The sequence below is a fragment of the Panthera onca genome, chromosome X, assembly GCF_046562875.1.
Source record: "Panthera onca isolate mPanOnc1 chromosome X, mPanOnc1 haplotype 2, whole genome shotgun sequence".
NCBI lineage: Eukaryota > Metazoa > Chordata > Mammalia > Carnivora > Felidae > Panthera > Panthera onca.
This window is the reverse complement of record NC_138357.1, coordinates 82,413,694-82,430,082: the sequence shown is the minus strand read 5'-3', so window position 1 is coordinate 82,430,082 and position 16,389 is coordinate 82,413,694. Positions and strand designations below refer to the sequence as shown.

The window sequence follows — 16,389 nt, the reverse complement described above, 5'->3', positions numbered from 1 at the left end:
TAATTTGTTCATTGAAAAACCATCCTAGCTCTGCCACTCACTGGCTGTGTAACTTGGGCAAATAACTCCCTGGGCCTTGGTTTCCTCATTTGCAACACAGGGACAGTAATAGCATGGATAGATTGGTTGCTGTGAGGATTAAATATTTAAAGCACTTAAATAAAAATTAGTTTTTCACTCATTCTTGCACTCATTTTACTCCAAGCCTGTGTCACTTGCTTAGTGGATGCACAAGGCACCCTGGCATTTCAGAGATGCCCAGGCATCAGTCACACTGGGTGGGTGACTGGAGCCCATGTGGTCCAGTGTGGGGGTGTTAGTCAGGGACCTGGCTCTTACCTCCAGGATGGACCTCCGGCGCTGGGGTGTATGCTGGCTGCAGGCTGGGCTGCTCCCAGGAACCCCATGCAAGGCCACATAGCAGTCAGTGCACACACGGTTGGAGCGGTTGTTGTCATAGATGAGACGGGCCCGGAACTCGGAGCACTTCCCACAAACCACCTGGGGTGGCAAGTGGGCAAAAACAGCCTGGTTCCCGCAGGTCTTTCCCTTCAGTGTACCAACTCCCACAGTGGACTCATGGCCTCCCCTAACTTGGAAGGTAACCCACTCAGAAGTGGGCCTTTGGACTGTCAGCCTGTCCCCTCCCTAGCTCTACCCCTGTCTGCCAAAACTCACATGCCCGCAGGCCTTGCAGTGGTGCCTGCGTTTGGTGATGGAATTGAAGGGCTCCTGGCAGCGCATGCACATGGTGACTTCCTTTTCCCGGATGGGTGTAGGTGCCCGCTTCCCAAGATCCACGTTCTGGAGAGAGGGCCAGGTCCCAGGTCAGAGACGACTACTCCCCAGCCCAGTCCAGCCAGCCCCTGCCCACTGCCCCAAGGCTTGGAGCATCATTGGAGGCAGCAGATACATTCAGAAGACCTGCCTATGAATCCTTGCTTTGCCCCTACCTCACTGTGTTACTGAAGCCAAGTCATTTTTACTTTCTGGGCCTAGGTTTTCCCATCGATTTCTCTGTGGCCATACCAACAGAAGATTGTACTTCCGAGGTCATGTACTGCCTCTCTGGTCTTTACTCTCTGGGAAGGGGCGAGGATCATTTCAAGATAAAGTGGGAACTTGGAGGCCTGGAAGGGGTCCCAGTGCAGGGGAACGGGTGGGGACTCTTACTGGAGAGTTAGGGGGTGTGTCTTCATCTTCCCTGTTTGTTGAGTTCAACAGTTTGAAGGTCTCCAGCGTCTGTTCATGCTTCAAAAGAGTAGAGTTGATGGCCTGTGAAGGAGGTTGTAAAAAATAAGAGGTCAGGTCACCTCACAACCCACGCATTTCCACCCTCACCTTCCTATGACAGCCTGGAATCAGAAAAGTTGGCTTCTAGGTCTACCTCTACCCCTTGCTAGGCACGTGATCTTGAGCAAGCCTCAACCCAAATCCAAGTTTCTGTTCTTATATTTATGAAATGGGGGAGGCGATCAGTGGTTGAGAAACCTCAGAAGGTCTTCCCGGCCACTGTCTTGGCTTAAGATTTTACAGGGCTTAACTCCTTGGGGTTATACCCTCAGTGGAGCCAGCCTTCTAAAGGAAGAATTTGTGAGTTTACATTTAACCTTTGGATTTCAGTTTGCCTATCTGTAAAACTGGGATGGTAAAATTTGTTGGAAAGCAGGTGTCTAGGCCCATTCTGGTCTGACATGAGTTTTAGGGGAGAATCCACCAACCCCAAGGAGACCTATTAATATTCCTCCAGCCCCCTACCACAAAGCTTTCTTGGATGTTACCTGGACCCAGTCTTTCTTCTCCTCCTCAGTCCTTGGGGGGAGAAAAGAAAAATGCTGGGTTAGGCAGGCCAACCAAAACCAACTGGAGTGGTAACAAGCAAGTTATTTTGGAATCAGGCAGACCTGGGTTTGAACCTCTGGTCCTTAACTTTTTGTGTGACCTTAGGCGAGTCATGTAGCCTGAGTTTATTTGTTCAACAGTTACTAATACTTTCCAGACTCTGTGCTAGGAACCTGGGGCTTAGAGAGGACCATACCCTCAAGGAGCTCATGGTCTAGGAGGGGAGATAGGGACGGTACAGGGGGATCAGTACTGTGACAGAGTGAAAATAGGGCTGAGAAGCCCAGAAGAAGAGACCTGCCCCAGCCTGCAATTTGGGTGGGGGCTGTTAAGGAAGGTTTCTTCAAGGAGGTGCTGGGCCTCAGGTAGAGGATTAAGGGTGAGGTGTGTGTAACAGTATGGAACATATAAGAAAGCATAAATAGCTCCCTGTTGCTGGAATGACAAGTGTGAGAAAGGAAGGCAAGTTGTTTTTCTTTAATCCATTTTCTTTTCCATTTTATGTGGAGATAATTATCAGTCTGGGTTCTCAGCAGTAACTGAGGTGACATGTAAAGTGCCCAGCACAATCCTTGGTCCTCAATCAGTGTGAGTTACCCCTTTCTTTCACCTTCCATTCCTACTTTTCCTGTCTGTCCTATAGTCTCCAAGGCTGCTGCTGTGGTGCAGTCCCATAAACTGCTCACTAGGCATAGGACCTGGTTTCTTGGCTGTGTCCTGCCTGGTGTCTTCTAATCCCCTTCCACATGTACACTCCAGACATCAAAAGTACTTTTCTAATATGAAAGTCTGGCTACATCTTTAAAACCACTTCATGAAAAATTAAGGATATGAGTTAATATTTAGCTACAAGAATGTCCATTGCAATGCTATTTATTGTGAGAAATTGGAAGCAGCCTAAGTGTCCAACAACAGGGGATCAGATAAAATAAATGATGGTACATCATTACTGTCAGACAACATAAGTGGTGTAGAAAGCTGTTTATAATATGTTCAGTGAAAACAACATATATAAAATACACATAGCATTCCATGTTTATTTAAAAACATGACATGAGTGTTTACATTTGTTACAACACACTGATGGCATGCATTTAAGACCTGTGCATTTCACTGTATGAAAATCTGTCCTCAAGAGAAGGAAAGGACATTAAACAAATACTGAACTCTAGTTAATAATATGCATGCCAGGCGGGCCTGGGTGGCTCAGTCAGTTAAGTGTCCAACTTCAGTTCAGGTCATGATCTCACAGTTCGTGAGTTCGAGCCCCATGTAGGGCTCTGTGCTGATAGCTCAGAGCCTGGACCCTGCTTTGGATTCTGTCTCTCCCTCTCTCTGCAACCCTTCCTCCCCACCCGCTCATGCTCTATCTCTCTCTCAAAAATAAACATTAAAAAAAATAATATGCACACCAAAGTCTTCAGGGGTGAGGTGTAGTGATGTCTGTAACTTCATTTGAAATGCATGTAAAAAAAATCAGATGGATTGGTGGATGGATAACAGGATAGATTAGTGGGGCGCCTGGGTGGCTCAGTGGGTTAAGCATCTGACTTTGGCTCAGGTCATGATCTTGCAGTTCATGGGTTCGAGCCCCGTGTCAGGCTCTGTGCTGACAGCTCAGAGCCTGGAGCCTGCTTCGGATTCTGTGTGTGTGTCTCTCTCTCTCTGTTCCTCCCCCGTTCATACTCTGTCTCTCTCTCTCAAAAATAAATAAAGCTTAAAAAATTAAAAATAAAGAGGATAGATTAATGATAAAATATATGTAGCACAGGGGCGCCTGGGTGGCGCAGTCGGTTAAGCGTCCGACTTCAGCCAGGTCACGATCTCACGGTCCGTGAGTTCGAGCCCCGCGTCAGGCTCTGGGCTGATGGCTCAGAGCCTGGAGCCTGTTTCCAATTCTGTGTCTCCCTCTCTCTCTGTCCCTCCCCCGTTCATGCTCTGTCTCTCTCTGTCCCACAAATAAATAAAAAAACGTTGAAAAAAAAAAAAATATATGTAGCACAGTGTTAACACTTGTAGAATCTATATGGTGGGTTTACAGTTGTTCACTGTATAATTCTTTAAACTTTTCTGTATTTTGGAATATTTTCATAATAAAATATAGAAAGAAAGCATTGTGTGTTTCTGTGTGTACACATACACATACATGGAAATAGAGGAAAGGCCAGTGGTGAAGTATATCATGTCAGTAATTTACTTTAAAATGGTTCAGCAAAGGATTTATATGGCAAAATGTCAATAGTTGTTGACTCTTAAGTCAGTGGTTCCAAACCCAGGTGCACTCATTAAACCATCAAGGGAGCTTTTAAAACTTCTCATGTTCAGGGGCTACACCCCAGACAAATTAAATCAGACTTGAGGGTGGGTGTCAGACATCAGTATTTTTTTTAAGATGTTATTTTTAAGTAATCTCTACATCCAATGTGAGGGTCAAATCTATAACCCCAAGATCAAGAGTCACATGCTTTATTAAGTCAGCAAACCACCCCTCAGGCATCAGTATTTTTTAAAAGCTCCCCAGCTGATTCCTGTGTTTTCATGGTTGAGCACCAGTTGTCTAAATGCTAGGCATATGGGTGTTTGTTGTATTTCTACTTTTCTGGATATTTGAAATTTTCATTAAAAATTTTTTTAAGTTCATTTTTTTATTTTGAGAGAGATAGAGAATGCAAGCTGGGGAGGGGCAGAGAGAGAATCCCAAGCAGGCTCCACACTGCCAGCACAGAGCCCAATGTGGGGATCGAACTCACGAAACTGAGTTCATGACCTCAGCTAAAACCAAGAGACGTTTAACTGACTGAGCCATCCAAGCGTCCCTCATTAAAAAAAAAAAAAATTCTTTAGGGGTAGTACAAGCAATTACAAAGCAAACCCTCCATGCCTGTCTTTTGCCACCTAGGAAACCCTACACTGCTTAGTGCTCCTTTCTGGCCCCAGCATCTCTGCAGCAACCTCCCTCCCAACCTCCCAGCAGAAGACATGTCTGAGTCATGTGGCTTGTCACTCAGGCTATGCTGAGCCCACTGCTGGTTGTACCAATGATTGGCTTAGTTCCTACCAATGATTGGCCAGCTTCCTGGCCTCAGGCTTCTGGATGCTCTCTCACTGCCAGCACAGAGCCCAATGTGGGGATCGAACTCACGAAACTGAGTTCATGACCTCAGCTAAAACCAAGAGACGTTTAACTGACTGAGCCATCCAAGCGTCCCTCATTAAAAAAAAAAAAATTCTTTAGGGGTAGTACAAGCAATTACAAAGCAAACCCTCCATGCCTGTCTTTTGCCACCTAGGAAACCCTACACTGCTTAGTGCTCCTTTCTGGCCCCAGCATCTCTGCAGCAACCTCCCTCCCAACCTCCCAGCAGAAGACATGTCTGAGTCATGTGGCTTGTCACTCAGGCTATGCTGAGCCCACTGCTGGTTGTACCAATGATTGGCTTAGTTCCTACCAATGATTGGCCAGCTTCCTGGCCTCAGGCTTCTGGATGCTCTCTCAGTCTCCCAGAGCTTCAAAGCCAACACCCATGTCTCATCTTCTAGGAGGATGCCCTCTAGCCATATTCATCTCTCTTTCCTGACTCCATGCAGTCCCAGCAATGAGGGTTCTGACTCTCATTTCTCACTTCCTTGCAGCCTGTCAGAAACAGGTCTTCTATCCATATGCATCCATTCTCTGGCCCTGACCTTGACCTCGATAGTCTATCACTTGGGCCCTCAGAAGACAGCATGAACTCACTCTATTTCCAGCTCTGTTCCTTTGTAGCTATGAGATCTTGGGAAAGGTACATAACTCTTCTGTGCCTGGGTTTGCTCATCTGTGAAATGGGGTTGATGGCAACAGTAGCTACTTCAAGGGTTGTTTTAAGGATTCAGCTAGTCAATTTAAACATAAATTGTCTAAGTTAAAATTAAAACACTGCATAGCATAAGAGCAAGTCTTCACTAAATGTGAGCTATTATTATAATCAAGTAGAGGATGGATATGAAATCCCCTTTGTTAAATGGCTGGCCATTATTTTTAAATGTTATTTTAAAAAGTTTTATTTTAGAAAATTTCAAGCATACAAAAAAGACAGGATAGCACAAGTTCACTAAATGTATGCCTACTATATAAATGCAAATTTAGAAAATCTGCTATATTTACTTCATATATATATATTTACATATAGTTATATATGTATGTGTATATGTGTGTATATACATATATGTATGTATTTGGGGTTGATAAATCATATAAAAATAAATTATAGATATCATGATACTAAATCCTCAGCATGCATCACCAAAAATCAAGGCCATTCTCCTATATAACCACTATACCATTATCACACCTGAAAAAGTAATAATTACTCAACAGCTATTGTTCAGTTTACATTTAGATTTTCCCTATTGTCTTGCAAATGTCTTTTAGGATTTTTCTCAAATTAGGCTCCTACCATGGACCAAGCATTGCATTTGGTTGTTATTTCTCTTAAATATCTGAATCTATAATAAACTGTGTTGTTATTATTCCTATTTGGATTAATATCTCATTGTTCCCTCTCCTCTAACAAAACCCACCAGAAGAGCAAGCCTGCATCTTTGGGGAAAGGTGCCCATCCTTCCTCTGAAATAGTCTCTTCCTTGGTTGGAGTTGGGAGGTGGGTAGCCTGGCATTAGGGTAGATTGCTTCATATCTGAAGGGAAAGAGGGGGCTGGAGGGAAGGTATAGGTAAGGGCAAGTACCTAGCCTGGAGCTCCAGGGAGCGCTGCTTTCCTGACACCAGGAAGGTCCGAGGCAGATTGAGGTTGGAGCTTTCCTTTAGCTGAATGGAGGGAGAAAGAGGCTTTGTGAGTACTAAGCTCCACAGGGCCCTTACCCTCTGCACACACGCACACAAAGACTCAGGGTCAAAGTCAGAATGACTTTATTCCTCCCAGCACCAAGGCCCCACTCCAGGTCACCATCTCCCACCTCCTGGTGCTCACCTCCATGCCATCTACATCAATGCGTGCCCGCACGCTAAACTTCTGGCCAAGGAGCCGCAGCCTGGGCACGCAGTAAAGGAGGCGGTCGTTGAACTAGGAAGGAAAAGTTTTGGGATGTAAGTGTGGAGGACCCAGGAGAGGTGTGGCCCAGCTCCCTACCCTTATAGGACTCCTGGAGCTTTATTGCTGGGGACTCAAGGCAATAGATGGAGAAAGCACAGCCCAGATTGGGCACAAGGGTCACAAGGAAAGAGCCTAGGCATGGGAGTCACTTCCTAGTTGGGTGACCTTGGGCTAGTCACTTGTAAGTCTTAGTTACATCACCTGTAAAAAGTGAAGATACAATGAAAAATAGAGGACAGAATGGCTCCAGGAGGTACAGACTTGAGTGAGTACCAAGTCAATGTGTGCAAGCCCACACCTGGCACTTACTAATATGAGGTATCGGTCTTGAGTGGTCCCATTCTTTGCTGACAGCTTAAGGATATGGCCTTCTTTTATGAGCTCTTTGGTGGGGCTGACAATGTCTTCCTCACCCCCTAGCAGCTCATATACCTTCAGCAGCTTGTGCATTCGCTCCTGGCAGGAGACAGTAAGCAAAAGGCACGGTTGGAGTGCTGGCCTTCCCTTACATGTCCAGAAGTCACAAGTCCCCCAGACAGAGACACCACAGGTGGGTGGCCAAGGAAGGACAGGGGCTAGAAGGACCACTCACCATTTTGCGGATGGCAGCGTTAGAGTGCTCTGCTGCTGTGGCTATCAGCTCCAGAGATTCTGTGGGCAGAGTGGGAGGTCAAATGGGAGACTAGCAGAGAAGAGGCTCTTGGGGGTTTCTTTGCTCCCTGAACACCTCCTCCTGGCCTGACCACATCCTTCCCATCCCAGAAAGCACCAGCCTCAAAGAGGTCTATAGCAACATCACTTAAAATCAGAAAATGCCACAATAGCAGAATCACAGTGCATGGAATAACTGGCAGTGAATAAAATGAAAGCTTAACAGGATTATTTTTGCCATTAAAAATAACAACAATAATAATTACATATGTAACTGGAAAGAAACATATCCATGTTAAACAAATTGTCTCTGGATGGTGGGACTATGGGTGGTTTTATTGTGTTCTTTAGATTTTTCTGTTTTTCCATATTTTTGACAAAGAACATGTATTACTTTTATAACCAGGAAAAAGTCATATAAAGAAAGAAAGTGATGAGCCTACTCTTTGTCTCAATAATTCAGATTATAGGAATCTCTACCAAGAAAATACACATTCTAATCAACAAAACTGATAAACCCCTAGCCAGACTCCTCAAAAAGAAGGGGGAAAGGACTCAAATAAACAAAATCACAAATGAGAGAGGAGAAATAACAACCAACACCACAGAAATAAAAACAATTATAAGAGAATATAATGAAAAACTATATGTCAACAATTTGGACAACCTAGAAGAAATGGATAAATTCCCAGAAACGTATAACTTACCAAAAATGAAGGGGGAAGATATAGAAGATATGAACAGACTGATTATTAGCAAGGAAATTGAATTGGTAATCAAAAAGCTCCCAACAAACAAAAGTGCAGGACCAGAATGGCTTCATAGGCGAATTCTACCAAACATTTAAAGAAGAGCTAATATCTATTCTTAAACTATTCCAAAAAAATTGAAGAGGAAGGAAAACTTACAAATTCATTCTATGAGGCCAGCATTACCCTGGTACCAAAACCAGATAAAGACACCACAAAAAAACAGAACTACAGGCCAATGTCTCTGTTGAACATAGATGCAAAACTCCTCAACAAAATACTAGCAAAATTAATAAAAAAATACGTTAAAAGAATCATTCACCACAGTCAAGTGGATTTATTCCTGGGATGCAAGGGTGGATCAATATTCGCAAATCAATCAACGTGGTACATTACAGTAACAGGAAACAGGACAAAAAACATCTGATCACTTCAATAGATGCAGAAGAAAAACATTTGACAAAGTACAACATCCATTCTTTTAAAAAAAATTTAATGTTTATTTTTGAGAGAGGGTGTGCACGCTCGAGTGGCGGAGGGGAAGAGAGAGGGAGATACAGAATCTGAAGCAGGCACCAGGCTCTGGGCTGTCAGCACAGAGCCCAACGTGGGGCTCGAACTCACAAACCGTGAGATCATGCCCTGAGCCGAGATTAGACGTTTAATTGACTGAGCCACCCAGGTGCCCCCAATATTCATTCTTGATAAAAACCCTCAACAAAGTAGGTTTAGAGGGAACATTACTCAACATAATGAAGACCAGCTGTGAAAAACCCACAGCAAACATCATACTCCATAAGGAAAAACTGAGAGTGTTTCCCCTAAGGTCAGGAACAAGACAAGGATGCCCACTCTCTTCACTTCTACTCAACATAGTACTGGAAGTCCTAGCCACACCAATCATACAACAGAAAGAAATAAAAGGCATCCAAATTGGTAAGGAAGCAATAAACTTTTCACCATTTGCAGATAACATGATACTACATCTAGAAAATGCTAAAGACTCCACCAAAAAAGTACTAGAACTGACAAATCAATAAAGCCACAGGATACAAAATCAATGTATAGAAATCTGTTGCATTTCTATATACTAATAATGAAGAAGCAGAAAGAGAAATTAAGAAAACAATTCCATTTACAATTGCACCAAAAATAATAAATAAAGTACCTAAGAATAAACTTAACCAAAGAAGTGAAAGACCTGTACTCTGAAAACTTTTATAGTATTTTATACACTGATGAAAGAAAGTGAACACAACACAAATAAATGGAAAGACATTCCATGCTCATGAATTGGAAGAACAAATATTGTTTAAATGGCTATACTACCCAAAGCAATCTGTACATTTAATGCAATCCCTATCAAAATACCACCAGCATTTCTCACAGAGTTAGAACAAACAATTCTAAATATGTATGGCACCACAAAAGACCCCAAATAGCTAAAGCAATCTTGAAAAAGAAAAACAAAATGGAGGTATCACAATTCCAGACTTCAAATTATATGACCAACCTGTAGTAATCAAAACAATATGGTACTGGCACAAAAATAGACACATAGATCAATGGAACAGAATAGAAAACCCAAAATAAATCCACAATTAAATGGTCAGTTAATCTTTGACCAAAGTAGGAAAGAATATGCAATCGGAAAAAAGACAGTCTCTTCAACAAATGGTGTTGGGAAAACTGAACAGCCACATGAAAAAGAATGAAACTGGACAATTTTCTTACACCATACACAAGAATAAGTTCAAAATGGAGTAAAGACTTAATGGGAGACCTGAAACCGTAAAAATCCTGGAAGAGAGCATAGGAAGTAATTTCTCTGACATTGGCCATAGCAACTTCTTACTAGATATGTCTCCTGAGGGAAGGGAAACAAAAACAAAAATAAACTATTGGGACTACATCAAAACAAAAAGCTTCTACACAGCAAAGGAAACAATCAACAAAACGAAAATACAATTTACTGAATGAAAGAAGATATTTGCAAATTACATCTTTGTAAAAGGGTTAGTATCTAAAATATATAAAGAACTGATACAACTCAATACCTCAAAACCAAATGATCTAATTCAAAAATGGGCAGAAGACATGAACAGACATTTCTCCAAAGAAGACATAAAGATGGCCAATAAACATATGAAAAGATGCTCAAATCACTGATCATCAAGGAAATGCAAATTAAAACCACAATGAGATACCACCTCACACTTTTCCAGAATGACTAAAATCAAAACACAAGAAATTGGTGAGGAGGTGGGAAAAAATAACCCTTGTGCACTGTTGGTGGAAATGCAAACTGGTGCAGCTATTGTGGAAAACAATATGGAGGTTCCTCAAAAAGTTAAAAATAGAACTACCCTATGATCCAGTAAGTGCACTACTAGGTGCTTACCCAAAAAATAAAAAACACCAATTCAAAGGGATACATGCATGCCAATGTTTATAGCAGCATTATTTACAATAGCGAAATTATGAAGGTGGCCTAAGTGTCCAATAATAAATGAATGGATAAAGATGTAGTATTTATATATAATGGAATATTATTCATCCATAAAAAAGAATGAAATCTTGCCATTTGCAATGACATAGATGGAGGTAGAGGGTGTAATACTAAATGAAATAAGTGAATCAGAGAAAGACAAATATCCTATGATTTCACTCATATGTGGAATTTAAGTAACAAAACAAATAAGCAGAGGGAAAAAATAAGAGAGAGACAAATCAAGAAACAGACTTCTAATGATATAGAACAAACTGATGGTTACTTCAGGGTGAGGGATGGGTTATATAGGTAATCGGGATTAAGGAGTACACTTGTTTTGATGAGTACTTAGTGATGTATAAAATTGCTGCATCACTATATTGTACACCTGAAATTAATATAACACTGTATGTTAACTATACTAGAATTAAAATAAAAATTCAATAAAAAATACATGTTCTATGTACAAATACACTTTCATTGCAGTGATTTTTACAACAGTGTCAACCAGAAAGAAAAATGTCCAACTGTAGGGGTTCAGTTAAATAAATTAATGTGCATTCATATAGTGGAATACTAAACAACCTTTACAAATAATGCTTATAATTTGTCAAATGCTCAGGATATTTTAAGAAAAGGATAACAACTTGTATATACTATGTGATCTTGATTTTGCAAAATATATGTGTATAAAAAATACCAGGAAGAATATATTTCAAAATGTTCATCATGCTTATTCCCTGGGGGCTTTTATCACAGGTGATCTTTTTCCCTACCTCTTTTGTCTTTCCTATAATTTCCATATTTCCTACAGTGACCAGGAATCATCAGGAAAAAAAAAACTTGGAGTAAGTCCCTACACATCCCCATACAGTAACGAATCCTACTAGTGCTTGAGGGCCTGCTATAGCTGTACTGCACTCCACTCTTGTCTGTATGGTGCTGGATTTTCCCACTAAAATATACCTGTGATGGAGGAGTACACGTGCATCTGAAGAGGCAAACCAAGTCTTGGTTTTCTAGGAAGCTCTCCCTCCATGACCAAGTCTTGGTGCTCAAGATCTGTAGCCCTTGTCAGGCCTTTCAGGAGTCTCTCATCTCCAACCCCTCTTCCACCCTGGCTGCCAGAGGGTCTTTTTGACATACAGCTTGCTGTCACTCTTCTGCTTAAATCTGTCAATGGCTCCTCTATATTTGCAGGGTGAAGACCCAGCCATTTAGCCTGGCATTGAAAGCCCTGGAGATCTGACTTCTGCTGACCTCTCCAACTTTCTCCACTTGCACCTCCTTAAACATGTCCTGTCTTGCCACTCAGTCTTCTGGATTCAGCTTGCCTCCTCCAGTAAACCCGCTCTGAGTTCCCAGGCTGGGATGGGACCCTGTCTGGGTTCCCACATTCCTCTTTGCTCCCTTCTGTCCTACTAGTCACACTGCATATTCATAATGCATTTACAAATCTTCATCCCTTAGTAGACTAGGAGCTTCTAAGGATGGGGCCAGTCCTTCCACTCTCTCCAGGCCTTCCCAACAGATGCTTTGCATAAATTAGCTCCTTTCAATCCCCACAACAACTCTGTAAGATAGGTGTGATTGTGCCCTGTTTGTCCAAAATGAAGAAACAGAGAGAAGAGGTGGTGGCCTTAGGTTGTCTACCTGGGAAGCAGCTGAGTTGACATCAGAGCTGGAGCTGCTCTGCCATCTGCCCTTTCTCCCACACATTCTGCATCTCCCCCACCCCAGGGCAGGGAGCATGTCGGGTGGAAGAAGTAGGAGGTACCCAGGGAAGGGAGAATAAGACTCTGGCAAGCTGTGGGCATACAAGCTTAGACCTGCGCAGGCCATTGGGTTAAGACTAGAGGCTTTGGTATCAGGAACTCAGTCTGGAGATGTCTTATATGGAGTCCAAACTGACATTTCCAGGGGTCCAGTGTGTGTAGGCTCTGTCTGGGGGCTCAGTGTGGGGATGTCAGTCTAGGATTTCATTTGGGGGGTCCAAGTCTAGGGAGTGCAGTTTGGGGAGCTCAGTGTAGGGGCTTGGTCTGGAAGCTATGGTGGGGCTTTGGCAGTCTGGGTTTGGAGTTCAGCCTTGGGCTCAGGGTAGGCAGCCCAGGCCAGCAGTTTCAGTTGGCCTGGTTTGAGAAACCCAGTCTAGGGTCCAGGTTCCAGAGTTCAGTCTGGGAAGCAGAAAGTGGGGGAGTCAGTCTAGGGAACCAGAGATATGATTCATTGGGGCTTAGACCTTGAGGCACTTTCTGGGGCTCTACCTGGGGATTTTAGTCTGAGGGGTAAAAAGTTAGGAGGTTAGCTTAAGATCTTGGCCCAGGTAGCTTAGTGAGCAGATCTTAGACTGGCTTTCAGAGATTTTCATTTTGAGTGGCTGCAGAAAACTGGACTGGGAAGTTCTTTCAGTGTGTGTGGGGATTCATCTTTGAGCTCAGTTTGGGGAGCTCAGTTGGGCAAGCTCAAGCTGAGGTTCATTCTGGGGGCTCATATAGGGTTGAAATTGGTCCAAAACAGGAACCTAAGTTAGGTGAACTCGATCTGGGGCTGACTTTATGGGCATTCAGTAAGGAAGGCATCAGCCAGGGCATTCAGTAATAAAAACTGCTAACATTTATTGAGCCTTTGCCATGTGCTAGGCACTGTGCTAAGAGCTTTACCTGGATTATCTCATTTATCCTCAAAACAACTCTATGAGGGAGGTATCATTATCATCCTCTTTCTACACATGAGAAAATTGAGACTGAGCAGCTTGCCGAGAGACACATAGTTGGTAAAAAGAGGTCTATCTGGTGCCCAGTTTAGGAAGATTACACTGGCAACTCATTTGGGGGTTCAGTCCAGGGAGCTCATTTGGGGAATTTCAGTTTGGAAACGTCATGCTAGGGATCCAGTGTGGAAATAGAGTCTCAGAACTCAGTCCTGGAAGCTCAATGTGGATATGTGATTCTGTAGAATTCATGGGCTCTGAGTGGAGAAATGAGACAGGAGGCTTCTTCTGGGGATCCCCCTGGAAGGTTATAAAGTGTGGAGACTCAGTGTGCCAGTGAGGGGTCCTTCTTGGGTCTCAGTAGGGGGCCCAGTCTGGAGACTTCATTCTGAAGGACTCAGCCTGGGAATCTCAATCTGTGAATCCAAGGCTGGGATGTAGAAAATGGGGGGCTGTCTGGGAGGAGTCAGTCTGGGAATTGAGACTGGGGAATATCAGACTTGGAGCATGGGTCACATAATTTTGGGGAAAATCTAGCATTAATCTAAGGGCTCAGTGAAGGGGATAGAAAATAGGGGTCTTCAGTCTGGGGATTTGGGTTAGGGAGAACACAATCTGGAGTCTCTGTTTAGAGCTGAGACTGGGCAGCTATTAAGCTTGGGGTTCCCTCTGGAGTTCACACTGGGGAACTGTAGAAATCCAGTCTGAGGGCTTGGTGGTCTTAGTCTGTGGCATGGATCAGTCTCTGACAAAAGACTCCGTCTTTTGGGCTCAGGACAGAGGGACAGTAAATTGGGGATAAATATAGGGTGTCTCAGTCTGAGGGACAGTAAATAGGGGATTAATATAGGGTGCTAAGTTTGGCAATACCTGTTTATAGAATGGTGGCCCATGAAGATCAGACTGGGAAGTTCTTCCCACAGGGGGAATCTCCCTGTGGGATCTCAGGTTGAGAGCTCTGACTGGGAACTCGCTCTCAGAGCTTAAGGTGGGGAGAACACTCTGGAGGCCCAGAACTTAGTTTGGGGAAACCAGGGTGGGGTTATATAACTGGGACCTCATACTGGATTCAGCCTGAGAGCTCAGGTTAGAGATGTCAGTCCATGGAACTACTCCCAGGGAATCAGTCTAGAAGGCTTTTTCTAGAGGTTCAGGTTATGTATCCCATTCCTGGCACTTCATGGGGGCTCTCATTTGGGGAGAGGATTGAGGCACTTAGTCTGCAGATGTTTGTAGCATTTGGCTGTCAAACTTCCTAGGGTTCTAGCTCTTTCTAGAGGTCCAGGCTTGGTAGCAAAATGTCCTGTCTGGTGGGATGGAGGGGGCTCAGTTTGGGAAGCAGACACAGCAGTGGACAAAACTGTCTGCTTCTGACTCTTGGGGTTTCCAGGACCCCACACTTTCCTAACTTTACTCCTACCTTTAGGGTTGCTCCTTCTTAAGTCCTTTGCTGATTCCACCTCCCTCAGCTTTGTCCTTGGCCCCCATTTCTTCACCATTTACATTCACTCTCTTGGTGATTGTGGCCAACCTCACACTGTCTATGAGCCAGTGACATCCAAATCTCTCTTCCTGGGATTTGAGACTCATCTAACTGCCTAACTGGCAGCTCACTTTGAACATGCCCAAAATCGACCTCTTAAGCTCATCTCGAGAACCATCACCACTAACCAAAAATCTGCAAGTAATTTTTGACTCTTTCTCCCAAGCCTCACACTCATTACACCCTAGTTCTTTTGGTCCTGCTTCCAAATATAACATCCTGAATCCAACCATTTCTCACTGCTTTCACTGTTACTATCCTCATCCAAGCACTTTTCTCACTTAGATTATTACAAAGGCTTTCTGTTGGTCTCTCAGCTCCCTCTCTTCCTTCCCAAGTGATCCTGATCAAAATCTTCTCATGGCTAATCACCACACTCAGAATAAAATCCACCTCCTTATCCTGGCCTGTAAAGTCTCCAACCCTACTTCTACCATTCTACCCTCACTTGTCATGCTCAGGTCACACTGGCCCTCTTGCTTGTCCAGACATATGCAAGCTACTGCCCTCTTGCCCCTAGGAACTCGGCACCTGCTGTTGCTTCTGCCTGGAATATGCTCCTCTACAATCCACACATGGCTCCCTTCTTCTTGTCATTCAGGTATGACTCAAATATCTTCTATTCAGAGAAGCCACCCAATCTAAAGTAAGCCCCAAAGTCCCTATCATATCACCCTCTTAATCTCTGAATTACATGTAGCACCTTCTAATGTCCTCTTGTTTATTTGTCACTTATGTTTATTGTCTATTTGCTGTCTGTCTTGTTCACTTCTGTATCCCCTGTGCCCATGACATGCACAGAACCAAGGTGTTCAGTAAGTAGCTGCTACATTAATGAAGGAAAGAAAGGAAATAATAGTCTGGGGAGAGAAAGTTGGGGAGATTCTGGGGATCACTCTTAGAGGTATGACCCTGGGGGGGTGGGCCTCATACTGGAGGAATCAGAATGAAATACTTTTCTAGTAGTTCAGTGTGTGAGGACTCAGTCTGAAGAGGGAGCATCTCAGCCTAGAGATCCAAATCTTGGAGGTAGAAAATACAGGGTTCAGTCTGGGGTGCTCAGTTCTGAAGAGGTGATTCTGTAGGGCTCTGATCAGACTTGGGAGGTTCTTTTGGGAGGTTCATTCTAGGTAGTGGCTGGTGACAGAGTGGAGCTCTAAATGTAGAGGATGGAAAGTCAGGGGCTTACTGAGACAAATCTCTTTGTGGGGAGCTCAGCTGTGGAGATTCAGTAAAGAGGACTTGGCTTGAGGGATCAGTCTGGGCTCCTGGCCAGCTCAGTCCGTGGGGATTGAGACTCAGTTTCATTTTG

The 16,389-nt window shown here is 43.6% G+C and overlaps 1 protein-coding gene across 2 annotated transcripts in view; it reads right to left on the bottom strand.

Moving 5' to 3' along the window:
- FGD1 (FYVE, RhoGEF and PH domain containing 1) overlaps nt 1-16,389 on the bottom strand; it is a 42,407-nt gene that overhangs the window by 2,360 nt on the left and 23,658 nt on the right. For both annotated transcript variants that reach the window (XM_081793376.1, XM_081793375.1), the window contains exons 9-16: nt 7,526-7,584; nt 7,243-7,389; nt 6,811-6,903; nt 6,568-6,647; nt 1,782-1,812; nt 1,174-1,275; nt 679-804; nt 340-501 (exon numbers count right to left, since the gene is read on the bottom strand). In XM_081793376.1, coding sequence (XP_081649502.1) covers nt 340-501; nt 679-804; nt 1,174-1,275; nt 1,782-1,812; nt 6,568-6,647; nt 6,811-6,903; nt 7,243-7,389; nt 7,526-7,584 — 800 coding nt within the window. The remainder of the gene's footprint in view (nt 1-339; nt 502-678; nt 805-1,173; nt 1,276-1,781; nt 1,813-6,567; nt 6,648-6,810; nt 6,904-7,242; nt 7,390-7,525; nt 7,585-16,389) is intronic.